The sequence below is a fragment of the Mercenaria mercenaria genome, chromosome 13, assembly GCF_021730395.1.
Source record: "Mercenaria mercenaria strain notata chromosome 13, MADL_Memer_1, whole genome shotgun sequence".
Taxonomy (NCBI): domain Eukaryota; kingdom Metazoa; phylum Mollusca; class Bivalvia; order Venerida; family Veneridae; genus Mercenaria; species Mercenaria mercenaria.
Window position 1 is genome coordinate 66,272,774 of NC_069373.1, and position 26,711 is coordinate 66,299,484.

The 26,711-nt window shown below is 35.2% G+C and overlaps 1 protein-coding gene across 4 annotated transcripts in view; it reads right to left on the reverse strand.

The window, feature by feature from the left end:
* Positions 1-354: 354 nt before the first annotated feature.
* LOC128547983 (actin nucleation-promoting factor WASL-like) overlaps positions 355-26,711 on the reverse strand; it is a 31,072-nt gene continuing 4,715 nt past the window's right edge. The window contains exons 1-11 of one of the 4 annotated variants that reach the window (XM_053522106.1): positions 25,844-26,015; positions 25,026-25,198; positions 24,013-24,153; positions 19,523-19,612; positions 17,391-17,472; positions 11,643-11,687; positions 10,894-11,045; positions 7,169-7,316; positions 1,920-2,615; positions 989-1,198; positions 355-585 (exon numbers count right to left, since the gene is read on the reverse strand). In XM_053522106.1, coding sequence (XP_053378081.1) covers positions 506-585; positions 989-1,198; positions 1,920-2,615; positions 7,169-7,316; positions 10,894-11,045; positions 11,643-11,687; positions 17,391-17,472; positions 19,523-19,612; positions 24,013-24,153; positions 25,026-25,121 — 1,740 coding nt within the window. In that variant the 5' untranslated portion in view covers positions 25,122-25,198; positions 25,844-26,015 and the 3' untranslated portion in view covers positions 355-505. Of the gene's footprint in view, positions 586-988; positions 1,199-1,919; positions 2,616-7,168; positions 7,317-10,893; positions 11,046-11,642; positions 11,688-17,390; positions 17,473-19,522; positions 19,613-24,012; positions 24,154-25,025; positions 25,199-25,321; positions 25,373-25,843; positions 26,017-26,711 lie in introns of those variants that run through there. The other 3 variants (XM_053522107.1, XM_053522108.1, XM_053522109.1) reach the window with 3 other exon arrangements.

Genomic DNA, 26,711 nt, shown 5'->3' on the forward strand with positions numbered 1-26,711 from the left:
GGCCACTTGAAAATAGTTATTAACTTAAAATTTAGTTTTGGACATACCATTTAGATATGAATAAAAAATAAAGTTTCATTATCAAACACAGCTGAGACTGAAAATGCTTTGTGAACACGGGGACTGATTATAATCTAGTTCTTTGATGATGATGAAGGTTTGATCATCTGTACTTAAACGAACAGAATGTTGTATTTTTTTAACCACAAGTTTCAATGTTCCATATTCTTGTGTGAATCTAATGCTTCAGAATGCTGATGGTAATCTAAACTCAAAAGATCAGCATAGGTTACACAGGCACAGTGGAGAAGGGAAAATTATAACGACGTAAAAAAACAAATGAAACCATGAATATTCGTTACAACTTTTGCATAAGTTTATTTATATAAGTTATATTTAAAATACAAATGCATTATTATTATGTATATATCCTATTTACAAGTATGAAGCAGTTTTGGTAAATATATTAAAACGTAAACTAATGACAAAGACGATTTGAAGCCCATCAGTACTGATCAATTTGATCATTCAAGTCATCCCATTCACCATCGTCATCATCAAATACATCACTGCTTAATTCAAAGTCTGAAATGAAAATTAAAAGTTTAGAGTATGTGCAGTTATTGCAACAGGGTCTCTTTTAAATCAAAACGTGGATGCAAAAACCTTTTCAGTTTATCAAGACGAATCTTTTGTACATATTTGTGGTAAATTTTGATTAAAACTCCTTCGTTTCATATATATAATTTATTTGCTGAATATATATTTTTTCGAGAAGTATCCCTATAACATACGCATAAATGAATTGAAACAAGTGAAAGGCGACTATTTCAGAAGAAATTCGAAGGAGAGTGCATGATACTGAAGATACCCTGACTTGATTTTCAAACATGGTCTTTATGTTTCAATGTACACGAACAGTGACTTTAAGCAACGTGTGATGTAACGTAAATAATATAAAAAAAAACGTTTTATATTATTTATTTACCGGAAAATCTCTGTGGTGTGGCACCTAAGCTCTTTTCATCTGATCTCCTACCAGGAACTTCATCACCTGTAGAACTTCTTCCTGGCACTTGATCACCGTTGGAGCTTCTTCCGGGAATTTGATCATAGTTGGAGGTTTTACCGGGAACTTGATCATCGCTGGAGCTCCTTGGATCTTGGATATCAGTGGAACCTGTGCCTGATTCGTTGTCTACATAAACAAAAAATGATATTGTTATCATAAAAATAATACCATCACTATTTTGCCATATCTATTTACTATGATGTATACTAAGGGTTTGTTTGTTTTTTGTTTGTTTTTTAAAACACGAGTTGCTTACAGATATGAAGCATACAATTTATTATGAAAATGTGTTAATCTAGAATATACCTCATACAAAAGAATGATGTAAAACATTCTGCAACTGTAGAAAATTAATTAGAATGAGACAATAGAACCGAGAGCAAAATTTACCGTATCGGGAAAAGATCTGCACATGCATTCCTGTGCCGAACGTATGTGAAGAAAGTTTCAGTCATCATATAATTGCTACTATAATGACACGTTGTGTCTACCGATTACTTTTTATAAAACCAACATCATTTTATATTTATGTTTATGGACTTCTTGACGGGTTGCTTTATTTCAAACATGCCCACCTTTAGATTGCAACGCAGCCGTCAAAAAGTCCATGTTCCAGTCAATGATATCACGAAGAAAATCCTATATAACTCAAACGTCAGGACAGCTTTCAGCAGGGAGGTGATGGTAGACTAACTGCGCATTTCCACGTGACATTAGTGCTGCTTCGGTCCAAGGAGTGAATTTTCTTCACAACTGAGCTAAAACAAATTAGTATTGACAAATATCAGGGCCATGAAAAATAAACACATTTTTGAAAGTCTGACACTAAGAAAAAAATAATTATTACCATCATTTTGCGAAGGATCCGTTTGCGCCTGTCCTCCAGCAAATTTGTCTTTAATGAAGTCTAGGCCACCGCGTTTGTTCACAATGTCGTATATAAAATTTGTGATTTCAGTTGGATTATGAAGAAGTAACTGCATAATTTGCTGTTTTAGCGGGTTATCTTGACCTGTAGCTCCACCACTTGCGTCTTGGAATGCTGTCTGTGGATGAGGACTGGGTTCGTCCTGCTTTCCACCGGAAGGCGGCGGAGTGGAGGAAGGACTAGTCTGTCTTCTGCCATTTGGAGGTGGTGGTGGATGCTGATTTCCTCTGCCACTTGGCGGTGGGGGAGGTACAGTCTGGTTTCTACCAGGAGGTGGCGGTGGCGGCTGATATCGTCCAGATGGTGGCGGTGGAGGGCCAGTCCGATTTCTGCCTGGTGGCGGCGGCGGATGCTGATATCTTCCTGGAGGTGGTGGAGGAGGAACACTCTGGTTTCTGTTTGGAGGTGGTGGTGGAGGCTGATTTCTACTAGGCGGTGGTGGAAGTCCAGAACGATTTCTGCCAGAGGGAGGTGGTGGAGGCCGATTTCCGCTGGAAGGTGGCGGCGGAGGAGATAAAGCCTTTTGTCTGTTTGATGGCGGAGGTGGAGGAGCAGTCAGCGTTGTTCCTTTGAGAGGCGGAGGCGGTGGGCGTACTCGATTGCTGTTCTTCGATACTGAAACAAGTACAATTGATCATGTGTAAATGAAATTCAATTTATCACAAAAAAAACACACTGACACTAGCTTATCTGAGCTGGTGGTTCAAGTATTGATAAAAATGGATGAAACGCCACTAACGGTATGCTTTAAAGGAATTTCTACTATCTATTTATCGAATTAAATGGAAACGATGGGTGCAACTGGAACACAGATGAGGACTTTTCTTAGTATACGTGTTCATTTAGCCCATGGTGTAGCTGTTTGTCCAAATACATCTGTATAGTAAAGCGGGGGAAGTATTTAATTTAATTCTATATATAAATGGTAGAAATTCCAATCAGGCATACCCCTTTTGGTGTCATTCCATCCATGCCTATCAACTCTTTCTATGTAAAATTCACTCCTCGAACAACACTGGAACCATCTCCTCTGATAGATAAAGTTATGATCAGTTAGGAAACAAGTTAAATGTATGTAAAAAATGTCTATAACAAATGTATAACACTCACTAAGAATGCCTCTTACATTTAGACACAAGAGATCACAGAGTGATCTTGGCGCCCACCAATGTGCCATTTCTGAGTGTTCCAAATTCTAAGACTTATTGACTAGCTCAAGGTCAAATTTCATTTCCGTACACAACACTATGCATGTAGGCCAAATTCGAAAGCTATAGCTTGAGAAATGTGAAAGTAGGTCACTAGATCAATTTCAAGGACAAAGTTCTTTGGACACAAAACTATGCATGTGCATCAAGTTTAAAGACTGTAGTTTGAGTAATTTGAAAGTAGGTCACTAGATCAATCTTAAGGTCAAAGTTTATTTCGGTACACAAAACTATGCAAGTGGTCCAAATTTGAAGGCTGTAGCTTGAGAAATGTGAAAGTAGGTCACTAGGTCAAAATCAAGGTCAAATTTCACTTCAGAACACAAATCTATGCACGTGGCTCAAATTTGAAGCCTGTACCTTCAAAAATGTAAAAGTAGGTCACTAGGTCAATGTCAAGGTCAAAGTTTGTTTCGGTACACAATCCTATGCATGTGGTCTAAATCTGAAGTTGTAGCTACAGAAATGTGAAAGTAGGTCACTAGGTCAATCTTAAGGTCAAAGTTCATTTCGGTACACAAAATTATGCAAGTGGTCCAGATTTGAAGGCTGCAGCTTGAGAAATGTGAAAGTAGGTCACTAGGTCAAAATCAAGGTCAAACTTTATTTCGGAATACAGAACTATGCATGTGATCTAAATCTGAAGCCTGTACCTTCAAAAATGTGGAAGTAGGTCACTAGGTCAATGTAAAAGTCAAAGTTTGTTTCAATACATAAAACCATACATGTGGTCCAAATTTGAAGGCTGTAGCTTGAGAAATGTGAAAGTAGGTCACTGGGTCAAAATCAAGGCCAAATTTCATTTCGGAATACGAAACTACGCATGTGGTCCAAATTTGAAGCCTGTACCTTCAAAAATGTGAAAGTAGGTCACTAGGTCAATGTCAAGGTCAAAGTTTTTTTTAGTGCATAAAACTATGCATGTGGTCTAAATCTGAAGGTTGTAGCTACAGAAATGTGAAAGTAGGTTACTGGGTCAAAATCAATGCCAAATTTCATTTCAGAATACAAAACTATGCATGTGGTCCAAACTTGAAGCCTGCACCTTCAAAAATGTGAAAGTAGGTCACTAGGTCATGTCAAGGTCAAAGTTTTTTTTCAGTGCACAGAACTATGCATGTGGTCTAAATTTGAAGGTTGTAGCTACAGAAATGTGAAAATAGGTCACTAGGTCAAAATCAAGGTCAACTCATGTCAAGGTTCATCTTGCCACTCAAAACCATACATGTGGTCCAAATATGAATGTTGTAGGTTATTGACAAGAAGTTTTTAAAAGCTTTTCCCTATATAAGTCTAAATGAACAATATGACCCCAAGGGTGGGGCCATATTTGACCCTAGGGGGATAATTTGAAACTTGGTAGAGAACCACCAGATGATGCTACATTACAAATATCAAAGCCCTAGGCTTTGTGATTTGGACAAGAAGATTTTCAAAGTTTTTCCCTAGATAAGTCTATGTAAACCATGTGACCCCCGGGGTGGGGCCATATTTGATCCTAGGGGGATAATTTGAAAAATCTTAGTAGAAGACCACTAGATGATGTCACATACAAAATATCAAAGCCCTAGACCCTGTGGTTTTGGACAAGAGGTTTTTCAAAGTTTTTCCTTATATAAGTCTATATAAACCCTGTGACCCCCGGGGCGCAGCCATATTAGACCCCAGGGAGATAATTTGAATCATCTTGGTAGAGGACCACTAGTTGATGCTTCATACCAAATATCAAAGCCCTAGGCTCTGTGGTTTTGGACAAGAAGATTTTCAAAGTTTTTCCCTATATAAATCTATGTAAATTATAGAAATAAACAAAGGGCCATAACTTACTAAACAACTGTTGAGCCAGTCTGATTTTCAGGGGGACACAACTAGGGTACCAATACATCAGTCTGACAAAGTTTGGTTAAAATCGCCCTGGTAGTTTCTGAGGAGATGCGATAACGAGAAATTGTTAACGGACGGAAGGACGGACGGACGGACTGACGGACGGAAGGACGACGGACCACGGACGAAGAGTGATTTGAATAGCCCACCATCTTATGATGGTGGGCTAATAATGCGAACAAGAAATAATGACAGATATCTGCAAAAAGAAATATAATTTATATTGTTATTATTATGTATGAAATATTCTGCTTAATATAACTTATTTTACTGCTCATTATTACTTTCTCAAATGTTTCCATAAAATGGTATGTCTATCTGCATAACAATGCTGATCGATTAAGCAGACGAAATGAGTCACTAATGAGATAAAATTCGTTATAATAATGACTTATACCTAAAACGTTGAGCTGACTGACAAATATTTATCGAAACAGGGAGCTTTAGACCTACTTTCGAGCTATCATTTCCAAAACATTTCGAATTCAACAATTTCAAATTACAAGAGTTTACAAAATAGCTCTACAACGAAAATGAAAATACGACAATTCTAAAAAGTGACAACGTTGAAGAATTACTATTCTAATGAAGGAACTGAAAATTCTATCGAAGAAATGACAATTCTGACGAATGACAATTCTAACGAAGAAAGGACAAATTAAACGAAAGGCTATTCTAATGAAGAAATGACAAATGACATCTCTAACAAAGCAATGACAGTTCTTGCAAAGAAATGACAGTTCTAACGGGGAAATGACAATTTAAACGGATGACGATTCTACCGAAGAAATGACAATTCTGTCGAATTACAATTCTTACGAAAAAAATTGACAATTTAAACGAACTAAATAAGAGCTGTCACAGGAGACAGCGTGCTCGACTACTTCGATGCTGGATAGTGAAACTGGGCACATCTGAGGAAACTGGAGCTGTCACTGGAGTGTTTATTAATTCCAATGGTGAATGAAGATATTGCACAATTGCCTGAGTCTGTGTCAAAAATATTAAGTACAAGAAAGGTACAGATAAAGTGTATCAAAACACTATATAAGTATAGCCTAAGCAAAAAGGGGGCATAACTAATAAAATATTGGTGCAAGAGTTATTCATCTTGTGTCATACGATGTGTGTGATAATGTGGAATAACTACTTCAAGTTTGAATCAAATGCATTTCATAATAACTGAGAAATAGTGAAAATGCATCGAAATAAACCTTTAATTCTAAGTAAAAGGGGGCATAATTCATGAAAAATTGGTGCCAGAGTTATGCACCTTCTGTTAAATGGTGTGGGTGATGATGTTGAACAACTATTTTAAGTTTGAATCAAATCCATTCTGTTATAACAGTGATAGAGTGAAAGTGCATCAAAACTTTAACCTGAAATTCTAAATAAAAAAAGGGAATAATTCATGAAAAATTTGTGCTAGAGTTATGCATCTTGTGTCATATGGCATCGGTGATGATGCTGAACAACTATTTTAGTTTAAGTCAAATCCATTCAGTAAAAACAGAGATAGAGTGAAAGTGCATCAAAACTTTAACCCGAAATTCTAAATAAAAAAGGGAATAATTCATGAAAAATTTGTGCTAGAGTTATGCATCTTGTGTCATATGATGTGGGTGATGATGTTGAACAATTATTTTAAGTCTGAATCAAATCCATTCAGTAACAATAGAGTGAAAGTGCATCAAAACTTTAACCTTAAAAACTAAGTGGAAAGGGGAGATAAATCATGAAATATTGGTGCCAGGGTTATGGCCCTTATGCCAGATGATGTGGGTGATGATGAGGAATAACTATTTCAAGTTTGAATCAAATCCATCAAGTAATTACAGAGATAAGTTGAAAAAAGCGAAAGTGTAAAAAAACTTTAACCAAGGTGGGGACGCGGAAAGACGCCGACGCCGGGTCGAGTAGGATAGCTCTCCTTATACTTCGTATAGTCGAGCTAAAAATGACAATTTAAACAAGGAAATGCAATTCTAACGAGTGAAAATTCTAACAAAGCAATGACAATTCTTGCAAAGGAATGACAGTCCTAACGTAGAAATGACAATTCTAACACCGACTCACCGTCCTTCTGTTCTGCAATAATACCCTCTGCACCACCATGTTTTTCAATAAAGTCATATATAAAGTCCAGAGTTTCCTTATCAACCTGTGATTGGTCACTTATACCAATTTCTTCAAACACAGCCCTCATCTGCGGGTCTAATTTTGTCTGTAAATGAAATTGCTTGTATTAAGAGTGGTTATTGTAATAAATCCGCTTCGCCGAATTACACTTTTCATATGGTATCTGAAATACTCAATTATTTTGACGAAAAATCTTAAGACGGGGATTGTCGGATAGCTTCATCTACGTTTAACTGTTCATTATAATTGTCAATGTCATATAATGCCCTTTAAGTAAATACTGTTTCTCGCAAGTTTTTTTTTTGGTCCTTCGTTAGGTATGGAAAAATAAGGGGAGGCGTGGTTAAGTGGTTAAGGTATCGGCCGCTCAACCCATGGGTCATGGGTTCAAGCCCCACGTACTGAGGTCACGACCCCGGCATTATATATGACACCAGTATACTGGTTTTCCTGAAAGCGGACTCAAGTGTGGTTCAGATATGCTTGAAGCTTCGTCACAATTGACTAAACTATATCATTTTAAACTAAATGTTTGAAGCGCTAGGCCCTCCGCTACTTAGTACTTGAAGTTCAATTTGTTTGCTTGGCGATGTTCCTGTAGCGATGAGAGCTTGCGTTTTTTCTAGAATGTCGGTGGCACAACCTTCACTTTTTGAATTATAGTCTCCGGTCACATACTGCTGAACCCTAAATCAGATTTGAGGTACATGCCTGGAGTCATTGCCCTATAGTTGAGGACTTATCTTACTAGAGCCAGATATGCTGTTTTCATGCAAATCTCAGGTTTCTCGTCATGATAGAATGTGTAATATCATTCGCGTCGAGTAAAAGCATCAAAAGCTTTAAAATGATGATAATATCTTTTGTATCTAGCATCAGAAGAAAGAAGGTCATTTAGTGTTACTAAAAGTTTTGTTTCCGATGAGTATCCGAAATGAAAGCTATGATTCAAGTTGTTAATGCTAGAAATGTATTGCCTCTTTCGCGATGGTTAAGGCAGTGTGTCAAATGACGTGCTTTACACAATAATTATGCAACATAGTTTTCATCGCCTATTTAAATACTGGTGAAACGTTTGTGTTAAATCAACCACTCATATATTAGTTGCAGTTGTGAACATAGTCCAGAGACTAGCTGATGATCAATATTTTACAATATTACATTTGTGGTATTACCAGAGTCCACGGCCTTTCAAGTGTTTATTCCTGAAAGGTGTTGTACTTCGTGTAAGTATTATTTTGTTTAGTGCTGGAGTAAAACTGTTCAATTTCCTTGTGAATACGGAACTAAATTGTTCTAATAAGATGTCAGCTTTTTCTTCTGCTGTCATTAACAAAAGCACCTATTTTCTTTTTTAAAAGACATATCTACCAACGGAATCCTTCCTTTCAGATTAAAGAAAAGTCCCAATTTGTCTGATGTTTGTAATTGTCAAATCCTAACTAGATTGTTTTGTTTACATAATGCATTTCAGCCCTTCTCGATTTCTTGTCCATAGAATGTTATACACTATTTAAATTCTTCCTTTTTTGATTATGTTGCTTTTTTCATTTTTCATTAAAGCTACGTTACTTATTCAGTTCGTTCAACTGCAGCAAAATATATCCCGACACATGTTGTAAACACACACCCGCCGCGTAATAGTATATCATTTCTGTGAAGTATGTAGGTATCTGGAAGCACTTTGACAGACTTTATCGCATTCGTGGAATGTTTTTACCAGGTTGTACCACTTCCAGTTGTTGCTCCTTAACACTACAACACTTCACACTTAAAAATCTAACAGTTGTTTTCTTTGGTAGAATGGTTTTACTTTGTCTTGATTTTGTTGATGAACTTGTGAAGTTACTAGTGTTTGGTGGAGTGGGTGTTCACAGCGAATGACCTCTATTCCTTTGACTGCTGGTATGAAGTAGGCTAAATGGCGGACAAAATAGATAACAACAGTTAATATCCTCAGCAATGAAATGGTCTGTACGTTTGTACTTTCCGAGTCCTTGGTATTCATATCCTTATATGATTTATTGTGACAATTTCCACACTTACTGCAGTACACATCGGTTACCAGTAAATACGTAACAAAGGCTTGGGTTTGCCCGGACTATAAGGAGACACTGTATTGCACACTTTTTTTCAAATTTCATATTCACTGAGACTGTTCATAGGATACAATCTACTGGCTTGCAAGATTGCATTCACAATGGCAGCATTCGTGTTTTCAATCATCTGTCCAATTCTACTAGTGTTGAATATTTGCAGCATAAATATAAATGACATTAATATGCGTGCGTAAAAGCAGAAAGTCTAACCGGCGTGATGCTCGCGGTGGCCGCCATTTTGTAATCGTGGTGGCCGCCATCTTGTGATCGTGGGTGGGCCAGCACTCAAGATGTAAGAGTACCACACGGGCATAATATGTGCTGAGATACAGCTAAACGTAGGACAAAAATAATATAAAAACCGACTTATTCGTTCTATGTATGTGCACTCCAAACCGCATTTGTATAAATTATCCCCGCCCCTCCCCCATCTTGCCATTAAAACACGAAAAAGTACCAAAATATTAATCAAATTACATTATATCAGTAATTTCCTGTCAGTGTAAAAATGGAATTAATATTTTTCATAAACAAGAAAGTATAATAAACATAATAACATAAAATTCAATTAATACAGCAAAACAGTTTAGCAAACCTACGTTTTGACCATTTGAAATTTATCGTCCGCTCGTAAATGTATAAATTACCTCCCCTTTTCTACATTTATCCATGAAAACAAGATCATAACATATATGTTACACAAAACACATAACAACAGCAATTTCCATTACCAAAAGCCCTTCTTTTCACTAATTTCAGCAGAATGTGCCGACTTTCTCAGATCTTATGCAAAAAAAACATTGAAAATAGCTGTGGCCATTTTGATTCCAAGATGGTCGTCAAGAAAGTCAAAGTGAAAAAATGAAATCATTACTTTTCATAAACCAGAAAGTCTTACGAACAAAATAAGAAAACATTTGAAAAGTACAGTAAAGATTTTAGCAAAGTTTTACCCACTATTTTGACCATTCAAAATGTACTACATCTTATAATGTACTAATCATGATAACATTAAGTACTTCATGTATATGTTTACACAAATTATTTTCCTCGAACTAAATCTAAGTTATCAGTAATAATTCAGTAATATTATTATTAGTTATTTTATGCACTTAAATTAAAACACTGTCCTCTAGTAAAGGGGAAGATATTTTAACTATTACCCTAGACTTGTCTGCCTTGGATAAGAGATCCAAATGTCCCCAACCTTGGGGTAAGACTTTTAGCTATTATCATTGTCTATGAAACTTCAGGAAACAACAGCTAAACGAGATAAGACACAAAGAAAAAAAAATCCTGTCTAAAATTCAGAAGACGTCTAGCTTAAAGTACTTTTTACATACGATTATGTTATGTCTAATATGTGTCGTTTTGGGAATGAAATGAGTTCTCAGTATGCCACATCCACCGCCCACACCGGGCCCCTTCAAAAATAAGAACTTGACTATATATAAACCATTTGGTTGCTATACAAAATGTGCTCTGTAATTTGGTGATAGACGCTTTCGGCTTCGAGGATACTGAATGGTAAAAAGAATATCATAAGAAGGCAGGGTAACTTACATCAATATTACTAGATGTAGGATCCCAACCCACGTGATTAACGTGTCTAAAACCTGCAGGATTTGCAATGTCCTCTTTTGTTATTTTTTTCTTTTCCTTGTTTGAAGTTTTTCTTGTTGGATTGCTTTCTTCAGCATTCTCACCAGATGGTGCTGAATAAATATTTTATTATATCTATAGATGCACATGTATTTATGTACTAGTATTTCATGTCAGGTGAACAACATATCAAAATCAAAAGTTGAATTAAACAATGTGTCTTTATTACAATTCTAAAAAGTATATCTATATTACAGGGTATCCACAGCTAAACTGACTTCCCAATATTACTCTTATTAATACCATAATCATCATGACCTGTGTTGTGGTAATCAATAACAATAAAAAGTAATGTGTTTATCGTTTGGGTTTATAGTATTATACAAAAGAATATGTTTTTAAAACTTTGCACGAAATAACGTGTTCAATATTAACCCTTACCCTGCTAAATTTCTATAATGAACCTGTCCATCTATCAATTTGGACAGTACCATTAACTGTTAAAAAGGGTGCTTACCAAACAGGTACCTACTGAATGGCGAACAGTGCAGACCATGATCAGACTGCATGGATGCGCAGGCTGATCTTGGTCTGCACTGGTCGCATAGGCAGAATCAGTTGCCGCCAGCAGGCTGAAGGTTAACATGGAAATTCATGTGAGAAAATGTACGATTGGTGATCTCAATATGTGGATATATCGGGTTACCTACCTGCATCTGTGGTATTGCGAGCACCTTGTCGACGTACTCTCCTCGCTGCAAGACACAACACAAATAGAAAATTATAATAATTATTGTTTAAAACATACCACATGAATATTTCAATTTAGGCCAAACTCAACTATTGTGGCACTGGATTGATTATATTTCAAAACACTGACATATACAGAATTAATGTCCATGTTTTGTGTCCCAAGTACTCATATATCTGTATACTGCGTTAGAAGAGGTCATGTTTTTGTACCTCGATTTGGATGCGTTAATGTAAATGTGTTCCGAACCAAAAATGTAGCTGTGCGAGCATGCATCGTAATCATACAGACATACCTGCATATACTGTCGTAATAAATTAAAATCACAAACTCAGATATACAGGGGTCGAACGTATTTTGGCTCGATAAAATTTCAAGCGAGAGCAAAAGGTTCGCAAAACTTAAAATGGCGGACATTAGTAGGTAAAGAAGATACAATGTCAGTATATTCTTTTATCATTATTGTGTTATTTAACAAGAGGGCCATGAAGGCCTTGTATCGCTCACCTGACCTATTGACCTAAAGATCATCAAGATTAATATTCTGACCAAGTTTCATTAAGATATGGTCATAAATGCGGCTTCTAAAGTGTTAACCAGCTATTCCTTTGATTTGACCCAGTGACCTAGTTTTTTTTTGACCCCACATGACCCAGATTCGAACTTGACCTAAAGATCATCAAGTTTAATACTCTGACTAAGTTTCATGAAGACACAGTCATAAATGTGGCCTCTGGAGTGTTAACAAGCTTTTCCTTTGATATGACCTAGTACCCTAAGTTTCTGAACCCACCTGGCCCAGATTTAAACTTGACCTAAAGATCATCAAGATTAACATTCTGACCAAGTTTCATTAAGATATGGTCATAAATGTGGCCTCTAAAGTGTTTACTAGCTTTTCCTTTGATTTGACCTGGTGACCTAGTTTTTGACCCGACATGACCCAGATTCGAACTTGACCTAAAGATCATAAAGTTTAACATTTTGACTAAGTTTCATGAAGATAAGTCATAAATGTGGCCTCTAGAGTGTTAACAAGCTTTTCCTTTGATTTGACCTGGTGACCTAGTTTTTGACCCAATCTAACCCAGATTTGAACTTGAGCTATAGATCATCAAGATTAACATTTCGACCAAGTTTCATTAAGATATGGTCATAAATGTGGCCTCTACAGTGTAAACTAGCTTTTCCTTTGGTTTGACCGGGTGACCTAGTTTTTGATCCTACATGATCTAGATTCAAACTGGACCTTAAGATCATCAATATTAACATTCTGACCAAGTTTCATGAACATAAAGTCATAAATGCGACCTCTAGGGTGTTAACAAGCTTTTCCTTTGATGTGACCTAGTTTTTGACCTCAGATGACCTAATACCAAACTTGTCCAAGATTTTATTAAGGGTAACATTCTGACCAAGTTTCATTAAGATTGGGCCAAAATTGTGACCTCTAGAGTGTTCACAAGCTTTTCCTTTGATTTGACCTGGTGACCTAGTTTCTGATCCCAGATGACCCAATATCGAACTCGTCCAAGATTTTATTGAGGGTAACATTCTAACCAAGTTTCATTAAGATTGGGCCAAAAATGTGACCTCTAGAGTGTTAACAAGCTTTTCCTTTGATTTGACCTGGTGACCTAGTTTTTGAGCCTAGATGACCCAATATTGAACTCGTCCAAGATTTTATTGAGGGCAATATTCTGACCAAGTTTCATTAAGATTGGGCCAAAATTGTGACCTCTAGAGTGTTAACAAGCTTTTCCTTTGATTTGACCTGGTGACCTAGTTTTTGACCCCAGATAACCCAATATCGAACTCGTCCAAGATTTTATTGAGGGTAACATTCTGACCAAGTTTCATTAACATTGGGCCAAATATGTGACCTCTAGAGTGTTAACAGTCAAATTGTTGACGACGGACGGACGGACGGACGACGGACGACGACGGACGACGGACACAGGGTGATCACTAAAGCTCACCTTTGAGCACTTCGTGCTCAGGTGAGCTAAAAATTATTACGGTTATTAAAATTGTGCATAGCGTGGATAAATGTTTCAGATGTGTAATAGCATTTCTTCAAGGAAGAGCTATGTCGTGTATAAAATGTTATTGAGTGCAAACTGACAACTTTCACTTTCTCGTCTAGGAAATGTTTATATAAAATATCCAACTGTGGTCTGGTATTCTTTGCTTCTTATATTTTATAACAACAAATACTTAACTGGAAGAGTGTGAGCTTATTTCATTCATCATAAATGTATTATAAAGCCGCATCGCCAAAAAAAACGAACGTACGAATGCACAGAAGTTAGATAAACTAAATGTACGCTCAAAATGGTTGGTTTTAGATTAATTGTATACATTTATTTTATGCTCTTCAGTGAAATACTGAAATTTATCAGTGAAATAAAATTGATATTTTCACTGTTTCAAACAGTGAAAACATCATTTTTAATTTTCACTAGTACGTAGGTTCTACACTTGGATGCGGAAGAATTCGAACTATAAATAATGGAAACTTCATTGAAAAATATTCTTCACTAAAGGTATAGATGTATAAGAATAATAACAGGATCAAAAATATCACTCTATCATAATAATATGTAAAAAGAAATCAGGAAACGCAATATAACTATTTACAGTTTTTCTACAAAGATATCTGACGTCACGACATTATAATAGAAAAAATAAATAGAAAATTTATTTGTTTCAGTGTAAGATCGAAATGTAATTCATTCGTAAATACCATAATTTACATTTTATAAAATATTGCATTATAGTGTTCACTCGGTGAAATGTATTTCGATCTTACATTAAAAAAAAACAAACATTCTCTATATATTTTGCACTACCGGGTTTATTTTTCTTATTGAGGATACATATTTGTTGAGACTAAGGGAATTTTAAAACATATATAGGAAGTTTTACTTTATTTCTCAATTTATTCGTATATTTATATATTTTCTCAATTTTGTCATTATTATTTCTACTACTGAGTCTGTTTCACGAAGTATACTTCTGACAAAGCTTAAACTAAGAAGAAAGATGTTTCGCGAGAATAAGGGCCCTTTTAATATTCAGATAAATCGCAGGAACAGTGCAAAATTAGATGTTAGAATTTTACCACAAGGTCGGTTTTAGTACAAATTTTAAGATATGCATATGTAAAACTGATCCAGATTCTATATTTATAACAGGTCAAACTTGTGAACTGATAGTCTTATTAACCTTTTACAATGCACGTACTCGTGTTTCATGAAATGGCTTCACATTTGGCTGCTTTGCAACAATTTTTGATATGCCGCTCCAAATCACACAACACGGTTTTAGTATGCATTAGACGGCACCAAGCTTTAATGAGTCGTTTCATTTTACACTGCACGAACTCATGTTGCGTTAAACGTCTTCACATTGGACTGCATGGCATCAAGTTTTATACACCACTCTGAATTATACAAAGTAGCTTTAATATGCATTAGACGGCGTCAAGTTGTAATAAATCATTTTATTTTACACTGCACGTACTCATGTTGTGTTAAATGGCTTCACATTGAGCTGCATGGCATCATGTTTTGTTGGATGATTTCATATTACGGTGCATCGCAACAAGTTTTTCAATGCATCGTTCCATGTTTAGATGGATGGAATGAAGTTTTATATTTAATGGTTTCAAAATACAATGCGTTCAATGCAAATATATTGGATGGGAAGGAGTTTTAGACTAGACGGCGTTGAAATGCACTGCACTGACTGACTTGTTTATGAATGGATTGTATATTTTCTAATTTTGACGGTGACCGCCGCCCATACAAAATTATGCAGCGAAAGAACGAGTGCATATTTCTCGAAGCAAATCTAATAACCTTTTTATTACATACATAATCTACACGCATAAATATAATGTAAGTATTATGAATTTGTTCAATACTCTGAATATGACTGACAATACTGAACTAAATAAAAGAATTAATGCAACGATACACAGTCAGTTACGTCACACACTCGATATGAAATTCAGGCGTCAGTGTATGGAAGAAAAATATCGACGTTTCCGGTACCATTGTAATTTAACGGGAAATGAAAAATGAGTATGTAATAAATATGAATATATATGCAAAGGTATGGCGGGCTGATTTCTAGATTTGGGGCACAATATCATAGGTATAACCAATACAAAGTTCCTCATCTGACCCTACATAAAATAGTCAGTGACAATATGAAAACAACATCGTCCGTATCGGAATTCAAGTATTTAGAGAATACAAAGATGACCAAGTAAGGCATTATCGTTCCACCATATGGATATGGAATGTATACATGTACAGTTTTAAATGAATGGATATAATGCCACACTTTAATATGAGGTATTATTACAGGACTCTTTTAAAGTTCCATACGGCTTTAAAACCTATGTTAAAACAGAGATGAAGCAGCTCTCCAAATAGATGCTATGTATAGTTACATGATTAGAACAGTAATACTTTCAACATTGTACATTAACTCGTACGATCAGATCCAGATCCATAAAGCGATGTAATTAAAAAGAATGGATTCTATTAAACTTTCTACTATGTTAATCAATATTCGAATGTTAGATAAAATGTTGGGAAAATAAGAACAGTAAGTAAGTTTTAACTATAAACTAGTCAAGCTGCAGTAAGACGAACGTATCTGGCAGATTCATCAATTAACAGAAACATCGGGAAAATACCTGTCACTTATTAGACGTATCCAGTTTGCGTACAGCGCACGATTACGAAAACAATTTACATGAATTTTATAAAGATTTTACATCAGTGTTACATATAATCCAAACACTTATAGTTCAGATATATATACTGATACATATTTGCCCTTAATGTCAGGACCACGTCAAAAGTCAACCACAATTATCAAAACCTTGGAAGTAAATCTCTAAGAAGTAAGGGAGCTAGAAGTCCATTCTTGTATAAAATCAAGTTTTTATAAAGCCTACGTCAGTATTTAAAACAGTAATTTTATAGCCAGAAATGTGTAGAAATGTAGTTTATTTGTTTTTTCCCCATTTTATTTGTAACAGCAAACCATATTTTAGGCGTACAATTACGTTATGGAACCAGTAAATGTACGTCGATTTAAGGATGATGCGTTTTCTGGATATAATGCACAAGTAAGTGTCACTTTTTTGTTATTCGTTTTCTCATATAGCTTGTTTGCAGCATTTCTTGACTAAATCACTATCCCATCGTGTCATTTATGTTAATAGGTTATTATTTCAGATGGCATGTCCACGTGTTGTTTACAAACACAACAACTTACGCATTCAAATACTTTTTCACACGTTGTATCGCGCGTTGTTATATTTACACGTTGTATGGACGACTTTATACTTGTAGCAAACTTGGAATTAGTAGGTAAAAATGCGTACCGACCTACTTTCACTTTCACTCATATCCGCCAATTTGCGTTTCTTTAACCTTTTGCTCTCGCTTTCAAAAATACGTTCGACTCCCTGATATCTCGTAATAAAGGCTGTAGTTTTTTTTTTGTTTTGTTTTTTTATGTTGTTTTTTAATGGTAGTACCCCTTGAAAATTATTTTAATTCTGAAACAGAAAAAACAGAGTTCACGTGTTTAAGATGTAAAATCTGTTATTTATTTTTCTCTCCGTGCCGTTTATGTGTCTACGTTAAAACACAAATAAAAGTGGCTGAAGTTCGCTACTTACGCTTCAGTTTTGTCAAATTTTCTTGAATTTCCCTTTTGAATTGCTCGGCTTCATCTTTATCAAGAAAAATTACTTTTTTGTCCTAAAATATACAGAAAATCATATCATGTAAATAATTAAAACTTAAGAACTCAACGCTTTGTGGAAGTTTAACTGTCTACATCTACGAAGGTACTCCCAACAATCAATTTCTGATCATAACTGGGAGATCGGGGCAGTTGTTAAAAGCATGTTGCTATGTTACATGATACATGATATTCATGTTGTTAGAGAGTAAGAGCAGTAATATATACAGCTTGTTAAAAATAAAAACATTACTGTTTGTTAAAGTATACAAGGAAAAAGCCTTTGAAATATCTGAACAGATAAAATCAAATGATAGAAAATGTAGATGACAAAACTGAAACAAGAGGGCCATGAAGGCCCTGTATCGCTCACCTGACCTATTGACCTAAAGATCATCAAGATAAACATTCTGACCAAGTTTCCTTAAGATATGGTCATAAATGTGGCCTCTACAGTGTTAACTACTTTTTCCTTTAATTTGACCTAGTGACCTAGTTTTTGACCCCACATGACCCAGATTCGAACTTGACCTAAAGATCATCAAGATTAACAGTCTGACCAAGTTTCAAGAAGATATAGTCATAAATGTGGCCTAAAGAATGTTAACAAGCTTTTCCTTTGATTTGACCCGGTGACCTAGTTTTGACCCCACCTGACCCAGATTAAAACCTGGCCTAAAGATCATCAAGATTAACATTCTGACAAAGTTTCATTAAGATATGGTCATAAATGTGGCCTCTAGAGTGTTAAGTAACTTTTCCTTTGATTTGACCTGGTGACCTAGTTTTTGATCTCACATGATCCAAATTCGAAGTTGACCTAAAGATCTTCAAGATTAACATTCTGACCAAGTTTCATGAAGATATAGCAATAAATGTGGCATCTAGAGTGTTAACAAGCATTTCCTTAGATTTGACATGGTGACCTAGTTTTTGACCCCAGGTAACCTAATATCAATGTCATCCAAGATTTTATTGAGAGTAACATTCTGACCAAGTTTCATTAAGATTGGACCAAAATTGTGACCTCTAAAGTGTTAACAAGCTTTTCCTTTGATTTGACCTGGTGACCTAGTTTTTTACCCCAGATGACCCAATATCAAATCCTTCCAAGATTTTATTGAGGGTAACATTCTGACCAAGTTTCATTAAGATTGAGCTAAAATTGTGAGGTCTAGAGTGTTTACAGTCAAATTGTTGACGACGGACGGACGGACGACGGACACAGGGCGATCACAAAAGCTGACCTTGAGCACTTCGTGCTCAGGTGAGCTAAATATGTCTAACCCTTCCGCTTTGGATAACACTCAATACCCCAAAATTTTATTATATTTCATACTTTTCCCTGAATGCGTTTTTCATAAACATTAATGATTCGTTTCAAATTAATGTCATTTTTGGATGGTTAGTGGAATTATAACTATCTGTCATTGTACATATAACAGCATTCAATTTATTGGAAGACATACCAAAATCTCAATGGCATGGTTCCCTCAAGGAAGAAATAATGAATAGAATGCAGTACAACTTACAGGAATAATGGTCACTCATAGCTGTAAGCCCTCGTCAAATAGTAAGCTGTTTTATTCCCTTTAGTAATATAACCAGTTGTGTTTCAACTGTTCAGAGATATCAAAACATTTGAGGAAAAAAATCATAAAGCGTCATTTATACTTTAACAACATTTAATTTTCACAATATTGGAGAACATAACTCGGTAAAAAATGACCGACTATTCTGTTATGGCATGTGAAGCTTTGGAATATTCAATAATTTTATACTGTGTTATATTCCAGATTTGCACATTCTTGAATGATCTTGTACATTTTTTCATTTGTATACTGTAAATATACAAATATATATCATTTGTAATATGTAATTTATAGATACATTTTTTTTTTAGTTTTTAGCGTGTAAATAGTCATGTTCTAACAAACAGTTAAATATAATAATCTTAACACGATGAAATGGACGGAGGAATGACACACACGACGATTATTATTTATCTGCCTCATAGGGTCTTTACATCATAATAAAATATGTAAGTTGTTGTTATCAGGTACATACACGAGCTATCAGTGCAATGCAGCCATCACTTGTGGTAAATTCAAAGCCTTGAAATTTACGGATGTCATGTTCCCACATCATTGTTTTATCCTGAAATATATAGAGAATAAATATATCTTACATAAACATTGGACTATTTCCAAAGTTTTGGTTGAGGGGACAAACTGTCCAAACAGAAATTACAATAAAACAAAAGTTTGTCGTCACTGAATTTAGTTTGCTTTCCATAGATTACATCTGTACCTTGAAAATCAGATTTAGGACCAAAAACACAATCGTAGCAAGACAATCATGCTATCTCCCAACTTTTCAAAATGATGTATTGCTTAAAAGGTCTCATTACTTCAAAACAATGTTATAAAACAGTGTCAACAAGAAATATCTTTAAAAATGATGGTCGGCGAATTGTAATAAGGAAAGAAGTTTATGAATTTTTCATCTAACATTCATCTTTCATCTAACATTTTTCAAATTGCAAAACTGAACACCGCACTTTAACAATTTAAATGGTTCTCTTTTAATTTTTCGCAAAGGTTTCGTAGGGTTGCAATTTTGTTTCGTTTATCCTTAGACGAATAATTACAGCAGTAGTTTGATGAAGATTCAGGAAGCGGTTCATCCCCATTTGTAACAAAATAGCAGAGACCTTACGATATTGTTACACATCGAGTTTGATAAAAATCCATTACATTTTAGTGGTTAATGCGAAAAAAGGCATATCTACTTTTAGCTATAGTGGTCCGTAATAGGGCCCAAGTTCCTATATAAATAAATTTGGAAGAGGACCTTATAATGATGCTCCAGACCAAGTATGACAAAGATCCACCAAGCTGTTCATGAGACGCTGTATAAAGGCATTTCTAGTTTTAGCTCTAGCAGCCCCTAAAAGGGGTTAAATGTCCCAGCTGAACAAAGTTGGCTGCGGGCCTAATAAAGATGCTACAAATCAAGTTTGATTAGAATACATGAGTAAAATCAATTAAAGGATTTTTTATTTTTATTTATTTCTAAAATAGGCCAACTGATCCCGCTTTAACAAATGCATATTCGCTATTCATGAATCTTTGGACAATGACGTCACACCTATAAAAAAAGTGAAAGTCAAGCAAAACATACACTTGTAATTATTTCAATATTTCTGTTTCATAAGCAAAGTTTGACCGTAGTCATATCACACAGATAAACTGTATGCAGCGTTCCTTCATTTCAGTGTAATGAGATTCAGTCATTATATAGCATATATATAATAAAACAGATTTCAACTGAGTTCAATATTTGCATACCATACTAAAGAAAAATATTCATATATAATAAATCAGTTAAATAATTTATAACAAATATATCAAAGCAAACAAGTACTCATTTTAATATGCAATCTGAATAAGTCACAAAAGCAAGAAACCTTTTCATATACAGACGGCAATTGTAACAAGGAAAATCTTTTAAAAAGCACTTCTCTACATAAAAGACTCTTATCACACCCTTATTCATGTGATACGCAGACCGTATTCAGTTCTTTCTTTAATTTGATATATGTTGGTATTTGAACAGGCTTTTATCATATTTATTAAACTTACTTATCTTTTTGAGATATATCAATAGTCTTGCTAAATATACTGAGCCAACGTTAGCTTTAAAACTGTGAACAGCGTCGTTTAGGATAAACGCTTTGTCTACATTTCACTCAGCATAGCACAATCAACAGAGTGAAAGAAATTAACACTCTCGTCCAATCAGGCAGAGTGTTGCATAAATCTTCCATTTTGATAAATTATCTATAATGCGTTATCAAGTAGTTTGATTTGCAAACTGAAGTCACGTGGCATAGGTAACGAAAACGAATTTAGACGGCGTCGCCGAAAAACCTTCATGCAAATTATAAACAATCAAAAGAAAGGCCGAAACGACTCAATATCGCTGCACGTTCTATGTACGTATACATTTGTTTAAACCAGGAAAGAAACTCGCAGGTAGGCCTACATGAAAATTTTGGTTACAATCTAATCAACAGAGAATTTCATACAATGTCTGAAATAAATGACGTTCCACCATCCACAGATTATAAAGCAGTAAAGAATATTTTATATAGAGATCACAAGATGGGATATGTTTGCTTAGAAGAGTGACTAATGGAGATAAGTGGTTTGGTGTTCTTGTTTCAACAGACAGACGTTCGAGTATTGTAAAATGATTGAAACAGGAAGTGTTAGGTCAATGGACTAAAGGAACTTTGAGTTTTATCTTCACCCTTTCTGAATCGTTAGCAAAAATAACTTCGTTGAAGTAGTGTTTAGACCATGTCAGCGTAATCTGGGAAAAAATTGATTATTATTCAAGTATTATTCTGATATTGTGTTTCTTTATACATGTACTTTCATATGCACTTGGTCATTGTCAATAAATAAATGACTGAATAAAAAGAATAAATTATCTTCAGAGGCACAGATTGCATTCCTAAAGTAAATCCATTCATTACAATCATGTTGTCTACATAAAAGAATCGTTTTCCCTTTTTCGACGAATCAAAGAGTGTGATAGGATCAGTGGACGGAGGTTTAACATGAAGTATTTTGTGCGATTAAGAAACTTTATGTCCGAGAGTAGAATACGATGTCTGCTTTAGTCTGCTAAGGTTATATTATAAATAATATAAGACTGATATTAACCAATGCGTAGTTTTCGTGACCTTCTACGCGGGCAAACAGGTGTTTGTAAATTCTTCCGGAAATGTCAAGGCTGTGATGCATCGGTTTACAATATACAGAAACAATCCTAAGCGATGCACTCACTTTTTGACCCAGACATTCAGCTTGACAGTCATAAACATGACATTGCGGGAAATATTCCTGTTTGTGGAGGCTAAAGTGGCCAGAGATCGATTAGCTTTTGGCTTAGTGGACTCACATCCACAGGACAAACAGAAAGAACAAACAGTTTGCCTCAAGTAACGACAACCACGACACATGCTTTTACTGCGACAAGAAAATGTATGGTGGGTACGCCTCTTCTTGTATCCGTTATAACAAATATCAGCGTAAGACACATGTACGGACACTGCAACTGTAATAATACATTTTATATAGACATTAACCCAGAAAAACAACAGCGGTGCTTTGAAGTATCGACGACTTTGAAAGTGAGCGTTAAACGCTTTCTGTTCAGTTACTACATATAATGAACAATACAGCGGACAGACCATCATTATTTATGATCTTCTATCAGACATGTGGCTAAAGATAATTCAAGACCTCAACCATTTGTTAAGCTCGCTGTCAAATCGTACCAGAATACTACGAGACTGACGGTTTCAATCTTGCCAAACAAACCTCAGCTGCTACTTTCACTGTCATGGCCTACACAGGATGCTAAAGTTTACTTGATGTATCAAGGTAATACAACGGCTTGGTACCATGAAGATGCTTACAAACAACAGCAAGAACACTAATATACTTGTCGCTACAGTTCTTCATATAATTATCAGGACAAGATAAATAAGGTCGATCAATTGAAACTAGATAAATGGCTTACGTAATCTCTGGAGAGACATATATTTCCCTTCGTATTATTGCTGAGAGTTTCCCCACAGTCGGATAAATCAGATAAATGATAACTTGCGTGTTCTGTCTGATGACACTGGTGACGTTAAGAATGTGCAAACTGTTTCTGACTGCCCTCGACGTCAACGTCAAACTCAAATTCAGAACAAACTATCATTCTCTACCCCGAATGTCAGTCGCGCAAAGCTAATCAGTTTCTACCTTATTTCGACAGGCCAAGTTCATTCAACACGTGAGACCAACAGATCTTACCTTTAATGGATGGTCCACCCATGAAGATGATGGTGGACCCGAAGGCGGACATTTTACCCGCTACAAACCAGAAACTCCCCCAACAAGATCAAACAGGAGAACCGATTACATGGTGCCATAAAATGGTTGTGTATGCGGAGGAAAATAGAAAAACATGGGCTGTTGATTTTTAACAATCAAACTCCAATGCTAAACAGAGGTGATCAGATATTAGGACAGAAGGAATAATGAATGAGTTCCTAATCAGTTTGTTATTATCATAACCTGGTGTATGCTAGCACAGAGGTGGTCATATAAAATATTGACAGCTAAACAACTTTGATGCTTTTGGTATGTGCACTGTACTGTTCATTGGAAAACTAAAATATTTCTTTGATATTTTTTAATACTTAGATCTTTTCTCAGTACTTTCTGGTCATAAAATAACAAGAAAATTAATTGCAAACGGACGAAGGGTGATCATGGAGTAATTCATGTTTCGTGCTCATGTTACTTAAACATCCATCTGGAATTAAGCTATACGATCGGTCAAATACATACCTGTTTCTACTTGTACATGTCTAGGAAGAAGAATTACGTATACGTACTAAGAGTAAATCGCACAATGCATATATGATTTATTCGTAAAGAGAAAGATCATTCTGGAAGAAATACTAGTAATCATAAAAGCATTTTACAAACCTTTCTGTCATAGAACCGGATAAAGTAGGATCGCTTGACAAAATCTTTTACAAAGCAGACGACACCGGAATCTTGCTTTTCCCATGTCTTGGTTTTGTCTTCAACATTACAATAAAGCTCCGCTACAGTTGTAGCTAAAGTCTGCAAAAATATAAAAATGTGAAAATTTTATTATACATTCGTAATGATGGTGGTAACAATGTTGATTACGTTGATAGATGTGGTGGTAATAACGGTAGTAAAAAAGCTGAAGAAATATCGAGGGCAACGTTGATGGTTATCAACATTCAGGCGGTAATGGTTGTGTTGATTGTGATGATAATTACTTCGATAATGATGATGATGATGATGGTGATGATGATGATGCATTAATTATTATGTTGTATTAATGCTGATTAAGAGAAAACTGAAGAAAGGGCCTGATGGTGATGCTTCTCGTAGCAAGTGGAAAAAGAAGAAAATGTTGATGACATTAAGGATGAATTTCGATGGTACATAAATGGGAAAGATGTTGGTGATGGGGATTAAGATGTTAACTATGGTGGTGATGATGTTGCTTAAAGATAATGCTGATGCGATAGTGATGGTACTGATGAAACAGAAGATAGGGTATAGGATAATAATTAGATAATGTTTAACTATAATTTTGAAGCGAACGAACGTTATAGTTATGGTAGTGAATTGCGAGAACAAAATGTTGATGATATTGATGTCAGACAATAACATTGTTGTTGACAATGATATGAACATGATGCGAGGAAGTAGGGGATAAAAGATACGATATGCAGTAATTTTTTAAAACGTTTCGGATTATTGGAGATTTCCACTTTCACTTTCATTATGACTTTCTATTTGAAGAACATGACTTACCTAATGACAGAAGACACATATATATAACTAAATAGAACATTCTACATACTTTAGCAATAAATTTAAGAACAAAGTGTTAGTAAATGTACGTAAAAAATGAGAATAAATAGGTTCCCAAAACAAGTGTTGTAGGTAATACTTACACGACACTTATATCCGAGTGCATGAAAGACGGTCTCGTTTTCCTCGTCCGTTAAAAGCCTAGACTTGACGTTTACAATTACAGGTCGTGCTGTCATTTCCTGTCTTGAAAACGTTCCTTCTGTCTTATGAAAATTTGTATCAAATGTTTATCCGCTCCTTTTCACCTTGTATCCTGTATGAATAAATTCAAAAGTAATGATATATATACAACACAACACAACATATATATGCTTACTAGTAAATAATGTACTTCGATATAAATACAGGATTGAATTAAGGTTAAAAATCGACAAACCGTAAATAAAAGTGATGTTAAATATAGAACTTTATTTAATGTATATAGTTGCCACGTGATCATGATGAATAGAAAGTCAAAACGAGACTATAATAGCATTACCAATAATTGTTATGTTTGGCAGTTCTTCTTTAGTTTCGGTCAGCAGTTTTAAGCTCGCCCCGTACAACAGAATATGTACATCAGCAGTTGAGGTTAATAAAGTGTTAGTTTAATTTTCAACATACATATTTTGTGTTTACATATCGATCTATGCTTGATGTGATAAAACAATGATTCTGATGGAAATATGTTTTAGTTGTTTCTTTTCTCTATTCATTCAAACTTTCTTATTTTCTTACCAGTCAACAAAGTTTATTAACCATGAACATAATCAATGCATGATGCTGAAATACATATGATAAACTACATTCACCTTATCATGATTAACCACGTAATTTGCAAAATAAAAAGTACGTCTTATATTATATACTGGTATTAGTTATTTTGAAGACAAATATTAAACAAAAAAGATATAAATACCATTTCTCTCGCGGGTCGTTGAACATATGTTACCAAGGGAAATCATTACAGCAGAAATGTTGATATTATGGCAAACTATTTTCCGTCGCTTTAGCCGTGAATAAACAGAATATTTACTTTTTCCGTACTTTCTCTTTCGCTCTTGAAAGGAAACCCGGCCAGGAAACGTGATGTACAGTCATAGTTTATTTAAGAAATAATAAGTATCAGAATTAGGTTTATTGTTTGGAGTTCTTATGCGTATGAATATATCACGAAGGTCCGAAGTCTGAGTGATATATTTCAGAAAATTAGGTTTATCGTAGAATAACCCAAGTTTGGAGTTCTTATGCGTATGAATATATCACGATGTCGAAGTGATATATTTCTGCTTATAAGAACGACAAACGAGGGTTATTCTTCGACAAACCTTATTTAGATATTTATTATTTCGATTCTAACACGACTTACTTCAAGTGACGTAAGACGAAAATCAAAGTATATTTTCATCAAACGTAATTTACAACACCCTGCTATGCCGCAGCATTAGCAAAAACACGGTGCATGCGCGGCATAGTTCAATGTCGGTTTAATATTGCAGAAGTGTTAGAATTCTACGCATACGAACGACAAACGAGAGTATTATACAATAAACCTTATTAAGATACGTATAATTTCTATTCTAACAAGGCTTACTTCAAATAACGTTAGACGAGAATCAGAGAAGTATTTTCATCAAACGCAAATTACAACTGCGTGCTACGCTGCAGCATTTGGCTACCACGTAAGGGGTGGCGACGATTGCAAAAACACGGAGCGGGCGCAACATAGTTCAAGGTCGTTTTTGTTTTTTTTTTTTTGCAAAATAACCCGAGATAAATTTTGTTCT